The sequence below is a fragment of the Rattus rattus genome, chromosome 15 (assembly GCF_011064425.1).
Source record: "Rattus rattus isolate New Zealand chromosome 15, Rrattus_CSIRO_v1, whole genome shotgun sequence".
NCBI classification, from domain to species: domain Eukaryota; kingdom Metazoa; phylum Chordata; class Mammalia; order Rodentia; family Muridae; genus Rattus; species Rattus rattus.
Window position 1 is genome coordinate 66,754,622 of NC_046168.1, and position 17,389 is coordinate 66,772,010.

The 17,389-nt window shown below is 44.6% G+C and overlaps 1 protein-coding gene across 2 annotated transcripts; it reads left to right on the plus strand.

Moving 5' to 3' along the window:
• The first annotated feature begins 842 nt into the window (after positions 1–842).
• Nars1 (asparaginyl-tRNA synthetase 1) lies at positions 843–16,773 on the plus strand. Of its 2 annotated transcripts, none has more exons than XM_032885671.1 (15): positions 843–979; positions 1,984–2,063; positions 4,959–5,024; positions 5,112–5,204; positions 5,292–5,381; positions 6,440–6,518; positions 7,580–7,650; positions 8,846–8,932; positions 11,177–11,398; positions 11,499–11,698; positions 12,083–12,218; positions 12,938–13,051; positions 14,544–14,675; positions 14,980–15,111; positions 15,763–16,773. In XM_032885671.1, the coding sequence occupies exons 1-15, from the start codon at positions 937–939 to the stop codon at positions 15,892–15,894; spliced, it is 1,677 nt and encodes a 558-aa protein (XP_032741562.1). In that variant the 5' UTR covers positions 843–936; the 3' UTR covers positions 15,895–16,773. The 2 variants fall into 2 exon arrangements, with proteins under 2 accessions (XP_032741562.1, XP_032741561.1); XM_032885670.1 differs by having other exon boundaries at positions 845–979; positions 1,981–2,063.
• The last annotated feature ends 616 nt before the right edge of the window (positions 16,774–17,389 follow it).

Consider the following 17,389-nt stretch of genomic DNA (forward strand, 5'->3'; position numbering starts at 1 on the left):
CCTGGAGGGAGATCAGATTAAATGAGACTGTTCGCCTAGAAGAGTTAGCCAATCGCTTCCCGAACTCCCGCGCTGTGTTGGGAGCACGAAACCCATCCTAGCCAAACACCTTACCCATAATCTGACTGGTGCCATAGATTTACCGCCAGACGCAGGGAGTGCGGCCATCCCTCGCTTTCAGTGAGATTGTTAAATAATGAAATAACGGACGCTAAATAGCATGGTGTCTGCAACGAACCTATACAAATCTCCTCGCATATCTTAAATCATCTGAAGATTAGTAAATCAACTAACGCAATTAAATGTTATATAAACTGTTGTTTTATCGGGGAAGTCTGTAGATGGCCGGCTCATCACAATTTCTTTTTTAAAGTATATTTTCGGGGACTCAGCGATTAAGAGCACTTGTTGCTCTTCCGAAGGTCCTGGGTTCGCTTCTCAGCTCACAATCATCCAGAACTCAGAACTCAGATCCGATGTCCTTTCTTTTACAAGGCACGCATCTGGTGCGTGTAGCGGCAAAACACTCATTCATATAAATCAAAAAATAAATCTAAAAAAAAAAAAATCCCCTTTGCCCCCATGGTGGTTGGATTCCTCAAAAGTAGAACCTGCAATGCGTTCAGTTAGGTGCACGGCAGGGAACCAAGGGAGACTGACTTCTTCAGCTGCTCGTCCCAACCCGAGGACCTGCAGTTCCGTCTCCAGAGCCCAGAGATTGCACCCCGCCCAGTTGTCTTCGAACCGGAAGTGTTCTCTTCCCTAACTAAAAATGGCGGCCGCTGAGTCACTCGCCCACCTCGTATAGCCAATGGATGCCCGACGTTCCGCTGACTCATATCCGCGACGGCTGCCCTAGGTGATCTGATGCAACGCCTCAGTCAAGGAAGCTTTCAGTGCACGTTGGGGTGAGCTGGCGGCAGTGGTGCAGTGTCGATGTCCTCAGAGGTGATCAGGGGGACTGCAGACATGGTTCTAGGTGAGTGGGGTTCGGCGTGTGGCACAGCACAGAAGTGTTCCTGCCGAATTCCAGAACTTCCCTTAGTGCTTGTCGCGGCGTGGGCGCACCCCAAATAGTCGTGGGGCCCTGTTGCCTCGCCCCAGACCTTCAGACCTGAGCCACCAGGGCACCCGACTCGGTGGCCCCTGTCTGGTTCTGCTCCAGCCCTGTGGTTCCTTCGGCCATCGCCTCCCTGGCCCAGCCCCACCGCGAAAGTCTCGTGATTCTCCTGAGACTAAAACGCTGCAAGGGTCTCGGACTTAGTGAAGCCCCAGATGTGCGGTTTTTCAGTCGTTCTTCTGGGAATGACTTAAAGCTTTTAATTAGTTTCCGCACAACCTCATTTCTCCGTGAGATCTGCAGCAGTAAAAATAAAAATATTTAAGAAACCGAGGCTATGTCACAGTTGTGAGGCCCCCTGCGGCTTAACCCCAGAGTTTGGATGTGTTTCGAAAAGCATAGGGAACTGGCATTTTCATTTGCTCCTTCTGCACTGTTACTGGGATGTCAGATTCACATCCTGTTCTGTTTTATTCTCAGTACAGCCCTGTACGATGTATATTGCCTTCCTGACTTTATAGATGAAGCAAATTCAGAAAGGTTAAATAAATTCGCCCCAGGTCATTCTGACTTTTGAGATACAGCGTCTAATAAAGTTAGGATGAATTTTAAAGCTCTGCCTTTTTTTGTTGTGCAACCAATTAGAGAGAAGTGCGAATAGGTTAAAATAGTGAGAAAATAAATACAGGAAAGTCAGATTTGCAATTCACTGTGTTGAGAGGTGGGATAGTCTTAAACAGGGAGATTGGAAAAATAGTATTTGACCTCTTTTGGACTATGGGAGTTTTTACAAATCAGATGGTTTTTCTGTTTACAAAGACAGGAAATTGATGAAGCAGTTGCATTGTTAAGTGTCTGAGCATTACTGATGAGGGATGAGTTAACTTTTCATTTTTTTTTTTAAAAAAAAAAAAAAACAGTAGAGCTCTATGTCTCTGACCGAGAAGGAAATGACGCAACGGGGGATGGAACCAAGGAGAAACCATTTAAAACAGGCCTAAAGGTAATCTCACCAGGATAAGTGCTCTGCGTTTTAGTAATGAGTGTCGACATGGAATGGCTTGTCAAGAATCTTATTTCATTCTTTCTTTGAAAAGAATGTACTGCATTTGGGGGTGGGGGTGGGTAGAGGGAGGGCAGTTATTTGCGAGCCTCTGCCACAAGTGTGGAAGTCAGGAGACCACCATTTGTTCTGTTCCACTCCCAATTCAGGCCTTCCTGCTTCGAGGCAGTCACCTCTACCCACTCAGCCATCTCCCCAACTCAATAACTTTATTTTAAACACTAGATTTTGAGAAGAAGGTGAAGGGAGTGTGCACACGTGTTTCTTTAATAGTGGTAGATCAAAGCCCAAGCTTTGTGTGTGTGTGTGTGTGTGTGTGTGTGTGTGTGTGTGTGTGTGAGTTTTTCCTCCTTTACCACAAGGTGTTCATCTCTCGACTTCTTTTCTCTGTCAAGACTGTTTTTCAGTTCTTGTGACAGTAGGAGTCCCCTGAATAGCACTGAGCCCGTTCCCCGGGTGAGTCTGAAGAGGCCTCCTGATGGCTTACTTTACCATACTACAGATAGCTTCTTGACCTTGAGACCCAAAGACCTGACATACCAGCCACCCAGGTGGGCCAGCTTCTTAAAGCAGACCCATGAATCTGAATGCCGAAGGCAAAAAATGGCACTTTCTTGGCATACTGTTATTTCAGGGACCTAGGAACATTGTATGAGGTTGGCTCATTCTAAGTGGACTGTTACACGTGTCCCAGGAATTCTGAATGAACTGCGTCAGGTTAAGGACTTCCCATTATAGTGTTTATTCATTGGCTTTGTTGAGCTGGAATGCTGGAGTCCTCTGACTATAGCTACTCCACAAGCGGGGAGGTTAAATGCCCCCTCTTTGGAAGAGCAAGACCCTGACACTCCTTTCTCTGTGCGTCCATATTTGGCCAATTCTTGTTTCTGTAGACGCTTGACAATATCAGTCATGGAATCCTCCTAACCTTGACGTGTTTGCTACTCAGGTCGGGCCACATGGGATGCATTAATATCTTTGGAGGGAAGTCTTTCTCAATTGGGATATCTCCTGTGATTTCCAGACCAGTGGTAACTCTCAGGAGAGCAATGTTGTTGTTTGAAGTGTGCCCTTCAGTTAGGCTCTTCCCATCTCCAATATTAAAGATGAGTATCTGTGTACAGTTCCAGGAAGGAAATGGATTCCAAGGTGTCAGCAGATGAGTTGTGTGTTGATGGGAGGTAGAGCATCCGTACAAAGAATGTAGGTGCTCACAGTGGTCCCCCGCACTGATCTTCTGATGGGGCCAGAGTTAGATTTGCAGTCTGTCCATGGAAACTTACCCTTTAAGGATTCTCTTGGTGTTGTAGAAGATTCACTTTCTGCTCTAGAGCAGGTCACCAAGTGGACTAAGCCACATTGGAAGGTCAGGGTTTCGGTTGCCTTGAGTCTTAGAACAGTGAAGAAAAACTGGTCAAGAATAGTAGAAGTGGGGGATAAACTTGCAAAGCAGCGTTTCGAGCCTTGGGGATTGGAAGGCTCAGAATAGAGGAGAAGGATGAAGTCGTCAGTGGGAGCTGTGCGTGTCTCCTCTGGGAATCAGTGGAGATTTTTCAGGAATTTGGGCACTCCTCCCCTCATTTTCTTTATGACTGCTGGTGTGTGTGTGTGTGTGTGTGTGGTCATTTTGTATGGGGAGAGGGTCTTCGCTAATCTTAAATGTTAATGTTTCTTCATAGGCCTAACTGTTTAAACCTCTTGGTGACTGTCTTGTAACTTTATGGCCTCTGGCTTTTAGCTGAAGAAGGAAACCAGACAGGTCAGGATGCATGGCTCATAGAGCAGCTGAAGCACAGGGCAGCTCAGTAGCCCTAGAAGGGGCTCAAACAGGCAAAGACTAGATGGTAGGATCTCAAAGGTCAGGCTTTATAAACTTCAGACCTTATTGCCAGAGAGAATAAGATACTTAGAGAAATCTTCAGACAGTGCTTGAAGGTTACTAAGATACTCACCTTTGCCTTTAACCTGTAATTCCAGCACTTGGAAGGTAAAGGAGGAGGGTCAAGAGGTTAAGGTCAGCTACAGAGCAAGGTTAAGACTGGTTTGAGCTAGAGACCCTGTTTAAAAAAATAGCCTTTTGGGGCCAGTGAGATGGCTCAACAGGTAAAGGTGATTGCAGCCAATCTTGACTGTCTGAGTTCAGTCCCTAGGACTCAGTGATGGGAACAGAAAGTTGATTTTATAGTTGTCCTCTGACTACACTCAATAAAAACCTTAAAAGCGTTTTTAAATGTTTTTATATTCACTAACTTAAACCACACAAACTATAAACTACTAAGTAATATATAGTAATATATAATATATGTGTAATATATAATACAGCAGTGCCCGATATGCCAATATCGAGAAAATAAAGTCTCGTGAGAATTTTCCAAATTAAATGGAGCTTAGCCTTCTGTGTAACTTGGCTTCTACTTTGTTGAACGAGTTTTAGACCTGCCTGTCTTGGGTCCAGCCCCGCCCCTGAGATTTTACAAGCCTGTAACCCTTCAGTGGTGTCGGCAAAGCCTTTTTGCTTTCTACTGCCTCTTTTCTGTTGGCCTAGCTGCGCTGGTCCTGACCATTTGACTCTCTTCTCTGGCGGGTGGAGGTAGAGGCTGCTTACCGCGTGGCTGAACCCGTTGGGATTGTCAGAATCATGACTCGGGGAGTTCTTCGAGCAAACTCCTTCTGTGAGGCTCAGTGAGTCATCCTGCTGACATGGCTTCTTGCCTCTTGGCTCCTGGTGCTTTCCTCAGGGCCCTTGGTGATACCGAGGTTCATAACCAGGTGTGGTTTTGGTCCCTAAGCATTGCATGATGTTGAAGAAATGCTTTCTTTCTCCCCCCACCCAAGGCTTTGATGACAGTTGGAAAGGAGCCGTTTCCCACCATTTATGTGGATTCACAGAAGGAAAATGAGGTAGGGCATACCAAACCCTCTCCGAGGTTGGGTTTTCTGAGCACATGGCGGTGTTGAAGATAATACATGTCTTTGTGTTCTTTGCAGAGGTGGGACGTTATTTCTAAGTCACAGATGAAGAACATCAAAAAGATGTGGCACCGAGAACAGATGAAGAATGATTCCCGGGAGAAGAAAGAGGTGACTAGTGAACCTCTTTGCAACTCCTCCTTTTTATAGTCACAACACCCAGGACTGTATTTACCGATTGCGTTATTTTTAAATTAGGCAGAAGATAACTTACGAAGAGAAAAGAACCTGGAGGAAGCAAAAAAAATTATCATTAAAAACGACCCGAGCCTGCCGGAGCCAGCATGTGTGAGTGTCTGACGTCTCTGGTGCTGTGGGCTTGGCCGCATCTGCGCTACTCCTGGGTTTTCGGGCGCACGTCTTTTGTTCTGCTGTTCTGTCTTCCTTTTAGGAGGAACAGACAGACAGTGTTCTGAGTGCCGAGAGGCTGATTTTAGAGGTTCAGTTTGGTCCTCCACTTTAGACACTATGTGATGAGTAGATTCTGCTCCGACCGACCAGCCGCAGATACTGTCTAGCTGTGCTGGGTAGTTTGAGGCAAATGACTTTGCCTTCTCTAGAATCCGTTTTTTCACCCAAAAGTCAAAAAGTAGATTTTTCACAAATATTTCAGAAATGTATGATTCTTTGAAAGGGGGTGTGCTCTTGTGTTTTTTTCTGGAACCCAAACAGATTGCTGCCGACCCAGCAGCGAGTGTAGCCTGGGCTTCAGTTGTGCTCTTGCTGGGCGGTGTCTGTCAGCTTTAACTGCTTCCGTACAGCACCCAGTTCCTCTCCACAGCACTTTCCCCTCTGCTTAGGTTTCTGGTCTCTGGGTGTTGAGACCTGTGGGGCTGGGATTGTTGCTAGTGTGGGTGACAGCCACTTATTAACTGATTTTCTGTGACAGTATCTGAAACAGTTTCAGGTGTCTCTCATTGACAATTTTGCATTAATGGAAAAGGACTTTTTCTTTTCTCTCTCTTTTTAAATCCAGCATAGTAAGGTGTTTGATTCTGAACTGCCTCCAATTTTTTATTATTTGTGATTTTTTTTTTGTTTTTTTTTTTTTGTTTTGTTTTGTTTTTAACTGATTATTGTGGTGTGGGGGTTTTCTTGATTGGTTTGGTTTGTTGTTATTGGTTGTTTGGTTGTTGTTTGAGACAAATGTCCCCTTGACTGGCTTAGAATTCATAGAATTCCTACCTGGCTTTGCCTTACAAGAGCTGGCAGTAAGTATGACTGCCACACACCCACCAGTGGTTGTTTCTGACATTTGACATTTTACTGCTATCTATGGAATATTGGTGAAAATGTTGGTTTGTAATAATGACATGTTTCAAGTAGTTTTCATTTAAATTTGACAGGTAAAGATTAGTGCATTAGAAGGATACAGAGGCCAGAGAGTGAAGGTATTTGGCTGGGTCCACAGGTTACGCAGGCAAGGTGAGTGGGTGGTTTTTCTTTCCCCCTTTACAGTCCTAAATAGTCCTGGTTTAGGTGAAGACGAGCATAGAGACCTGTCTTCCGGTTTGTTTGTTTAGGTCCTTGGTGTACTGTCTCTTTAAAGGGTGTAATAGTTTATAGCCTACATGTGTTCCTATGTCATGTGACTCTGAAACTTAGACATGATTTCACCTGTTAGAAATCACAGTGGTCAGGAGGTGTATAACAAGTACCTCATCCTCCTCAGACTGAATGTTAGTTATTTAATGAGAACTGGGGACATGTGTTACAAGGACAGATCCTCGTCTAGAATATGCACACAGGGTTTTTTGTGTGCTTATTTTATATTCTGTTTTTTATGTCAGCAGCCTAGTGGTTCCCCCGCCCTTCCATGTATGGTGTATGTGAATGCATGTTTGAATGTATGTGGTCAGATATGGAGGCATATGCACGTGGACGCCCAAGACTGATGTCTGAAATTATCCAGGATTTATCTTCCACTATTTCTGTTTGAGGCAGGGTCTCACTCAAACCCAGAGCTCCTGGGTATGGCTGGTCTAGCTAACCAGATTGCTCTAGACGGCTCCCATCTCTTCTAAGACTGGAATTACAAGGGCCACCACCCCCACCTGCGCTCTGGGGATCTGAAATCTGCTCCTCATGCCTGCATGGGCCACACTTTAACCACAAGCTTTCTCCCTGTCCCCAGTGTCTCAGTTTCGATTTTTATAATCACCCTGACATTTTCCCTCCGTTTTATTAGTTTATTACTTTATCAAGTCTTTCATAAAAACGAATGGGATGTAAGTGAGTGAGTGTCTTATGCCCGTCCTGAGTGCTCTGCCCTGTTCTTTACTTTGTAGGGGATCAGAAGTAAATACAACAGGGCCTCAGTTCAGGACTAACTGATCATATGAGTGACAGGGACCTTGTATGAGTAGAACGTACAGTACATAAAAAACAGGCCTGGGGCACATCCAATGGAGAGGTTGGAACTTCTGAAGCTTATGAAGTGCTCTGGAGTCCCTTGAGACTGGCTGAATTTTGTTTCTCATTTCTAGGAAAGAATCTGATGTTTTTGGTGTTGCGAGATGGTACGGGTTATCTTCAGTGTGTCTTGTCAGATGACTTGGTAGGTATTTTATCTTAAATATGTCTGAAAGACTGTACTTAATAGGGTCTACAATTGTAAATTTTGAGAATTTTAGGACCTATGTACATATTTTAGATGTTTACTGTGTTAACTGGATGACGTGTCAAACCATTGTCTGTCACAGATGTAAAGGTTTGACCATGCCATAGAAACAGGGAAAGCCTTTGTTGTGGAAATGTCTTGAAACATCAAGTCTTAGAACCATCTAGAGAGTCAGCTTATGGCAGGTCCTGGTTTGTTCCCTAGATGTCCTATCTGTAACAGTGTCTCCTTGCCGCCATCTTTCCTTCAGCTCCCCAGTTTTCTTGTGGGAGGAAAGCCCAGAAACACTATTTTGTGGGGTGTCTCATGCTGTGAAATTGACTAATTTCGCCTGTGTCACTCAGTGCACTTCTGTTTGCACTGCTTTTACAAATGGACGTCTTGTCTGATAGTGTTGGATTTTTATTTCCTTCACTCAGCTACGAATGAGCCTCTGTTCTTCTGGTTATGTCAAGAGGCACATGGTGCCCACTTGTGTTTCTGTAATTAGTAGTTAAAGTATGACTTTAGCATGTACTGGTCATCATTGCGTAGAGAAGCTCTGTCCACTTAAGTCAGAGCTTAAATGTGGGGATCCACTGTGGGATCTGTAATGGGGTAGTGTCCTTTAAGCTTATGTGCTCACATAATGGGGAAACATGGGTTTTTATACAGCCATATGTTTTAAATGATAGCACCACAGTCCAACAAGTACATTAGTAATTGATCTCATTGAGCAAATCTTAGGGTGTACTTAACTAGCTATCATATCAATAGGTCATTGCTAATAGAAATATTGTGTAGTGCATGGCTACACTGATAATTCTGCCTTCTCCAAAAATAGCTAGCCTGAGTTCTCTGTTCTCTCCCCTCCCTCCTCTCCTCCCTCTCCCTCTCCCTCCTCTTCCTCTCCCTCTCTCCTCTAATTTTAGAAATCAGTGGTGAACCAGGGATGGTAGCACAGCCTGTAGTCCCAGCACTTTCTCTTAGAGGCAGGAATGTCAGAAATTGAAGGTTAGCAAGGCTGTATGAGACCCTATCTCCAGTAGAAAACCGGACCAAAATTAGCTTGTTTGTAAATAATTCCTTTAACTTTATTAGAATATTTTAAACCAACCTCAGTAGCCTAATATGAACTTTGACCTTTTTACAGTGTCAGTGTTACAATGGAGTAGTCTTGTCCACTGAGAGTAGCGTGGCGGTATACGGAACACTGAACCTAACTCCAAAGGGCAAACAGGTAAGTGAGCTAAACTCGTTCATGGAGTAAAGTAATAGGTGTTTAATAATTTGTCCCCGATGTCTGTAGTGGTACATTTGGTGTTGTCATATAAATGCACAAGTGTCAAATACTATAAAGTCAATATACTATGTCCAATAAAATATGCACACTGTGTATTTTTTACCTTAGTCTGCCTTTTGTAGCTATGACAGCAGCTCATGGACTGGAAAACTTATGACAAAAAGATATTTTTCTTATAGTTCTGGAAGTTGGGAAGCTCAAGATAGAGAGGCTACTTTTAGTGATGGGTTTCTTGCCGTGACATACCATGGTACACCTAACTACATTCAAGTGAAAGAACGTATTCAGCAGACTTGGATGGGGCTGAACTGGCCTCTGTGACAAACCCAGTTGAGTGGTCACCAGCCGCTAACCCACTGTCTAACTTAGGGTTTCATTGCTGTGGAGAGACACCATGACCAAGGCAACTCTTACACAGGAAACATTTACTTGGGACTGGCTTACAGTTCAGAGGCTCAGTCCGTTATCATGGCAGGAAGCATGGCCGCATCCAGGCAGACATGGTGCTGGAGGATATGAGAGTTCACACCTTGATCCACAGCCAGCTAAAGGGACTGAATTCCATAGGCCATTCCACACTGAGCAGAGCTTGAGCAAAGAGACATCAAAGCCCACCCCTACAGTGACACACAAGGCCACACCTCCTTACAGTGCCACTTCCCAGGAGCCAGGCTTTCAAACATATGAGTCTGTGGGGGCCAAACCTATAAAACACCAGTCTAAACCGAAACTTTTTGAACAGGAATTGGTAGTATCTTAAAAAAAGAAAGGAAGATCGGAAGAGGGAGGGAGGGAGGGAGGGAGGGAGGGAGGGAGGGAGGGAAGGAAGGAAGGAAACCTAAGAATGTATTTTTGCTTTAGCCAATAGCAGGTAACCTATTCTAATAACACTTACCTGTTGTTAATTACAATTCAAATAGCTACTGTGGTTGTAACTGTTGCCTAGGGGGAAAAAAAAAAAACAGAAATGTAGCTCATTAACCACAAGAGGGAGCAAATACTCCTAGTCCCAGAGTTCCTGTAAAAGCCTGCTCTGTGATAAAAGTGAGAGTCTGAGTGAAGTTCACTGAGCTTTCCTTGAAGTGCTGTGATTACAAATGGAGTGGTTGTCATGGCATTACTTGCTGTCCCACTGGCAACAGGATAATTACATGCTCCGTGAGTGAGAGGCTTCTAGAATAAATTACTTTCCATAGAGTCAACAGGGAAAATTCTGATTATCTTTTTCTAAGTAGACAACCGGTTTACCGGTTAGTAAAGTTTTTCCATTTAAAAATAAGGCTATATTTTATTACTTTGATTATGTATATGTGTGTTGGTATGTGTCATGTGCACATACATACAGATGCCCTCAAAAACCAGAGGCATCAGACACCGTGGAGCTGGTTTTAAAGGTAATTGTGAGCCGGCCTGTGTGTGCTGGAAACAACTCAGTCCTTTGGACGGGTAGTATGCACTCTTCACTGTTGAACTAGCTTTTAAACTCCGTATTTAAGTTTTAAATACAGGAAAATATGTTAACTAACTCTCTAGAAAAATGCTAGAAAAATAAACCATCATGCTAGGTCATGGAGTTAGAGTTGATGTAATTCTTAGTATATGTGCCTTTGTCTTAGGGTTTTCACTACTGCGAACAGCCACCATGACCAAGGCAACTCTATAAAGGACAACATTTAACTGGGGCTGGCTTACAGGTTCCAAAGTTCAGTCCATTATCATCCTGGCCGGAAGCAGCAGCATGCAGGCAGACACGGTGCTGGAGAAGCTGAGGGTTCTACATCTTGATTTGCAAGCAGCAGAAGTGAACTCTCTTCCACAGGCAGCCAGGAGTACAGGCACTGAGTGGAGTTTGAGCATAGGACCTCAGAGCTCACCCCTAAGAACACACTTCCTCCAACGAGGCCACACCTCCTTCTAGTGCCACTTCCCATGGGCCGAGCATAATCAAACTACCACAGCCCTTTTAATTTACAAAATGCTTGTGTGTGTTTACATGGAAAAAAGTATTAAATGTAAAATAGCATTGAGTTATTGGGTCTCTAATTTTGGAGATTAAAACCACTAATAATGTTCTTAAAATAACACCTTCCTGAAAACTTGGGTATAACATCTTCAGTGCTGTTAAATTTTAGTGTCTGTCTCACTCTCTCTGCTTTTCTCTTCTGCCTTTTACAAATACAGGCTCCGGGAGGCCATGAGCTGAGCTGTGACTTCTGGGAACTGGTGGGGCTGGCCCCAGCTGGAGGGGCTGACAACCTGATCAGTGAGGAGTCTGATGTGGACGTCCAGCTCAACAACCGGCACATGATGATCCGGGGAGAGAACATGTCCAAAATCCTGAAAGCACGGTCCATGATCACCAGGTGCTTTAGGGACCACTTCTTCGACAGAGGCTACTGTGAAGTAAGTGCCTGTTTCAGGCCACCCTTTTGGCAAGTAGTGCCTGGTGCCACTTGGAAGTGATGGCTACAGCAGGCTTGTCTGCTCCTTCTCCCCTTCATAGGTCACCACTCCAACACTGGTGCAGACGCAGGTGGAAGGTGGGGCCACACTCTTCAAGCTTGACTATTTTGGGGAAGAAGCATTTTTGACCCAGTCCTCACAGCTGTACCTGGAGACCTGCCTTCCAGCCCTGGGAGATGTTTTTTGCATAGCCCAGTCTTACAGGGCTGAACAGTCCAGGACACGAAGGCATCTGGCTGAGTATGTAATTGTCTTTCCTAAGCTGCTCCTTGGTCTGGGCTGGAGGCCAGCTGTAGAGTACGTGCTTAGCATATCAGGGTTAAGTCCCCAGGACCACACTAGAAGTGGGTCTGGTGGCACATGCTGGCTGTCTCACTTGGGAGATAGAGGCAGGGGGATTAGATGTTCAGAGCCAGCCTGGGCTACAAGACCCTGCCAAAGAAGAACAAAAGGCAGGTGGCTTCTTAGGCCACAGCCAAAGTCTGTTCTCTGGTCTCACTGCGCTTCAGTGAGGCTTGCGAGATACCTACAGCTCACTCCGGACAGTTCTCTGGGGCTCAGAGCTTTGCTGAGAGAGATGTCTGTGTGAAGTAGGAGCAGTGCTCAGCTGTGTCTGTTCCTCAGGTTCACTCACGTGGAGGCCGAGTGTCCTTTCCTGACCTTCGAGGACCTCCTGAACCGTCTAGAGGACCTGGTGTGTGATGTGGTGGACAGAGTCTTGAAGTCACCAGTGGCGAGCATAGTGTATGACCTTAACCCGGTAGGTGTAGTGTTGTCTCCAGTGAAAGGATTCCAGTCTTCGTAGAAGACAGAACCACTCTATTCTTGTAGGGTTGGTGAACTGAAATAAGTAATCATGTTTTGAAGATTTAATGCTGGTAAACTGCCAGGGACTATAGTTTATAGAAGAGACGGTTCCTAAGTGTTTCTTCGTCTGAACTACTCTTTGCTAATAACAAACTGCAGAACTGTTTTCTATGTTAAAAGGGTTTATTGTTACTCTGTGTGTAATGGTGCAGGTGGGAGGCGGGTTTTGAGTTGGTTCTCTCCCCACCTTGGTCCACAGATCAGACCCTGGGTATCAGGCTTTACCTGCCGAGCCATCTCTCCAGGGTCCACTCCCATCCCCTGCTTGTATTTTTATCTTGTCTATAAGGGTGCTTTGCCTGCATGTATGTCTGCACCATATGCATGCAGTGCTCTGGAAGCCAGAAGGCGCTGGATCCCCGGGACTGGAGTTGCATCTGGTTATAAGCTGCCATGTCGGGGCTGGCGATTGATCCTGGGGCCTCTGAAAGAGCAGCTGATACCCAACCACCCCAACACACACACACACACACACACACACACACACACACACACACACACACACACACACACACACACACACACACACATCCATTTACGTTTCCTAACAGGCATTTTAAGGCTGGATGCTTTCTTTTTATGCACAGTTTTGCTCTTCTCTTTTTACTCTAGAACTTTAAAGCCCCCAAACGGCCTTTCCGGCGGATGAACTATTCGGATGCCATTGAGTGGCTGAGGGAGCACGATGTAAAGAAAGAAGACGGGACGTTCTACGAGTTCGGAGACGTATGTGTCCCTTTCTCAGGCTCGTATGCTTGAGCAGGTTGCTGATTGGCTACTTATGATGTTGGATGCCTCTGCTTGCCCTCAAGGCAATGGTGGCAGAAACTACTTAAGACTGTCTGGATTCGGGATGGAGCGTACTTTACAGCAGGGCTTATTTGTAGAGTTCCAGGATATTTGGGTTTCTTCTTTCACACGGCATCTTTTTCTCTTACCACTCATGATCATTCCTCAGCCAACTCATTCTCAAGTATTCAGATGTAAGTTTGACCATTCCTGTGTGTGTTCACAGGCGGATCATAAGGAGCTGCGGCTCTACCGAGCTTTGCTTTGGCTTCTGAAGTGATTTATGTGGAGAACAAATGATGTCTCATTCATATCGCTCTCACTGTCTTGTAAATTCAGCTTGTGATGTATAGCATAATTCTGAATGGAGCCTTAAAGTACCTTATTATACCTAGTACTTAGTGTGATTGAGTGGAACAGTTCCCAGCTCTAGAGCGCTAATGTCTCAGTGCCCTAGGAGGGCTTCTCGCTCAGTCGCTATAGAACTGAAGGCTGTCCTTCATGTTCATATAGACCCAGCTGTCCTCATGTCTACCATGAAGTGACACCCTCTCCCAGCAGATGAGGTGGTCAGGGCTGGAGGCACAGGAAGCCCTCGGTGCATGCTGGTGTGTATTGTACATTTCCTCCTCTCTTAGCACAGGGCTCTGGAGCTAGGAATGGCCTGCAGGCTTTCCAGGTGTGCATTTGTCACATACAGCACCAGTGTGGGAGACAGATACAACCGGAGAGATGCGAGTGTCCCCCCATTTCATCCCTGTCTCCAAACCTTCAGGGACCGGAGCCAGTGACTGCCTGGTTCTGTTTCAGTCCTTACACAGTCAGTGAGTCCTGTCCAGGTCTCTGTCAGCTTTTACTGGCAAAGGAGTTTTGAGTTCTGATTTGAAACATCCCTGGTTTCTGAAGGAATGTTTTGAGAGAGAGACTAATTTAGCTTGGCTTTTCATGTAATATTTCCTGGCTGTTGTTGCAGGTATAATATTGGTTTTTACTTTATGACTGTCTCTACCATTGAATGAGAGGTTTACTGTAACAGGAAAGGGGTCTAGGTAACAGTTTAAAGGTGAACGCCATCAGTTCTCTGCAGGTCAGTCACGTTCTGGAGCATACACTGATTGCCTTCTGCGTGAGAGCTCGAGTCTGGCCACTGAGCAAGAGAGCAGTCTCTAGTGATAACTTAGAGGTGTCTGGGCAGTGGGGTCCCTCCCTAGTGGGCTGTGTTAAAACCTGATCCTGCTGCAGCTCATTTGATAGCCACACGTATGCTTAAAATATTTTCTTTTTAAAATAAATCATACATGTGCATGGGTTATAGGTCTGTATGCATTTTCTAGTACATCGTAGGAATACAGCAAGGGCTGACTGAGGAGTGAAAGATTGGCTTTCTTTTTGCAGTTTTAAATGTTAATGAAATCTGCTTTAACCTCAGGATATTCCCGAAGCACCTGAGAGACTGATGACAGACACCATTAATGAACCAATCCTGCTGTGTCGGTTTCCTGTGGAGATCAAGTCCTTCTACATGCAGCGCTGTCCTGAGGATCCTCGGCTTACCGAATCTGTCAGTTTGTGATTCTAAGAGTATTAGAAAATTTGCTTTTTAAGGGTCTGGGAACTGTCATTTGGGATAAGATATAGCTCATGGCAAGTATTTCATAAACCTAGAATGACAGTAATTAAAGTAAAAACCCCTTCCCTGGGAACAGTTGACATGTTCTGTTAAAGAATTTGAGTAATACTTGAATTTTACATAGTCACAGGGCTTCCTTTCAAGTTAGCATCTTGGTGTGTAGTTTCCCTAAAGCCTTGCAGTCATGTCTGGTAGAGTGGTGGTAATTGTGGGTTTTTTGACTTGCTGTTTTAAGGTGGATGTGTTGATGCCCAACGTCGGTGAGATTGTGGGAGGCTCAATGCGCTCCTGGGACAGTGAGGAGATTCTAGAAGGCTATAAAAGGGAAGGGATTGACCCCGCTCCTTATTACTGGTATACAGATCAGGTAAAAGCAATTGTTTACCTTCTTTGTTTTTTTCACTGTAATACTTTTTACATCCATTGTTTAGGAGCCCAGAATCCCACATATCAGATGAGCTGTGTTTGCCTCCTGTGTCCCTGGGATATTGCCGTTTCTGTCTCTACCACAGCCACACAGCAGTTTCTTCTATAAAGCTCTTTATCTGCTGTGGCTTGTTTTGTTTTTGTTTTGATGTGAATGGTATTTGGCCTGCATGTTTGTTCACATGCAGTACCCCCAGAGGCCAGAAGAGGGCTTAAGATCTCCTGGATCCACCCCTACAGATAGTATTGAGCCACCACCGTGTAGATGCTGGGATTTGAACCAGGCCGTCTGGAAGAACGGCCAGTGCTCTTCACTGAGCTACCTTGCTAACCCCTGCAGTGGTTTTAAAAAATATATTATTAGATCTCACCAGCACCTAATACTATTCCTCACCTTCCCCTGATAAATCAAGACAATTAGTTTGAAAGGCGAAGTCTCTTCCTTTCAGATGGTTCACTGAATATTCCTCTCTGCATGGTTTGTGAAGGCATATGGATGAGCTAACGTTACATTTTGGAAATTAGCTCATATAATAATTTTAATGTGATTAGATACAGTTTTAAACTAACTGTTCTTTCTCTCATTTAACAGAGAAAATATGGTACATGTCCTCACGGAGGGTATGGCTTGGGCTTGGAACGATTTCTAAGCTGGATTCTGAACAGGTATCACATCCGAGACGTGTGCTTGTACCCGCGATTTCTCCAGCGCTGCAGGCCATAACCACGTGGCCCTGAAGCAGGAAGGAAGTAAAGAGTTGAGACTGCCTCTACAAAAGAACAAACGCCCAATTGTCCCTTGACTTCCTGTTGGGGGTAGTAGCTTTTTCCTGTCTTTATGTTTTTTCTTCCCATTATCAGAAAAAGCAGTAGGTGTTACTTGAACAGCAAATGACATTAATAAAATACTCAATACAAAATTTTGAGAAAATACATGGCATATCACTCCTTAGTTATGGAGACGTTTTATTGTATTATAGGTTATAATCATTGTACTAAATAAACCATACATGATTATTCAGTTTTTAATTATGGTCTGACGTTCCAGTAACTCCATCTTTTTGTCCTCTTAAGTGTCATTGGAATTCTTTAATTTATTACATAATCTGTTATAGCAAGCATCTAAAAGAAATTGGCTATGTGACAAAGATGCTGGAGTCGAATACATACCCCTTACATTCACATTAATCTTTTCTGAATTCATACAGTGTGTATAATCCTGAGGGGTATGGGTTGACAGAAAACTTAATGAAGGGGAATTGGATTACAGTTTGCAATGACCGTGATTTGGATGGTGGGTTATCAAATGATTCCAACCCCCTTAGCCTTTAGTTTAAGAACGGGGGGCAGATAGGGCTTTCCTCTTTGATGTAATTCCTGAGTAACAAAAAGTAAATCTGTTCCCAAAGACTTTGCACTTGGAATCTTAGCCACCATAGACAGCTAAGTCATCCCTGCCTTTTCCGTGGGTGCCGTCTGCGCTGCTCGCACACTCAGCAGGTTTACCAACGGCTGCAGTGCACAATTGCTCTCCCCCAAATGCATGTCGTGTGTTCCGATGGGCTGTACTCCCACTAACCAATAAATGAACAGTTGCTAAAAAACCAAACAAGACATTTTGCTGACTTATTTTCTCAACGTTGACCATCTCTGACTCACATTGCAAATCTCAGATTCTGAAGTTAGTATTATTAGAGTTACATGATAGTGACAGAATGACTTTTTAAAATTTGATAGATGCTTGGGTCCTAGTTACAACGTTTTGTACTTTTTAGTTGTTAGTTTGAAACACATGAAATTCCCTACTGTTTTGCAAGTCAGTAAAGGACTGGCGGAAATGGCACTGTGACCTAGTTCCTGGGCCTAGTCTGCTTAGTGACAGGCTTCACCAGAATTCAAGGGACCATGTTAGGCTCAGTCACCTTGACTTTTGTATAAATTGTATAAATAGGTTGATCGTTAAAATATGAAAAGAGCCAGGATTGGGTAAGAAGAAGGATCAGACTACGGAACCAAGGGCCCGACCATGCGTGACCACAGGCCCCATCCATGGGTGATTGGTCTCACTGTGTGATTCTTGCTCTGCTCTAAGGACCACAAAAGCCATCCCTCAACCCTTTCAAGGAACAGCTTGTAGACAGTCCAGATTCTAGTTCTGGCTCTCCTCACTGGGTCCTCATCTAGCTCCTTCCTCTCACAAGTCCCACCAAAAACTCTTC

Coding starts and splice junctions, on each gene's coding strand:
- Nars1 (XM_032885670.1), top strand. CDS start 937: ATGTCCTCAGAGGTGATCAGGGGGACTGCAGACATGGTTCTAG. Junction 980..1,980: donor GACTGCAGACATGGTTCTAG/GTGAGTGGGGTT, acceptor AAAAAAAAACAG/TAGAGCTCTATGTCTCTGAC. Junction 15,112..15,762: donor ATTACTGGTATACAGATCAG/GTAAAAGCAATT, acceptor CTCATTTAACAG/AGAAAATATGGTACATGTCC.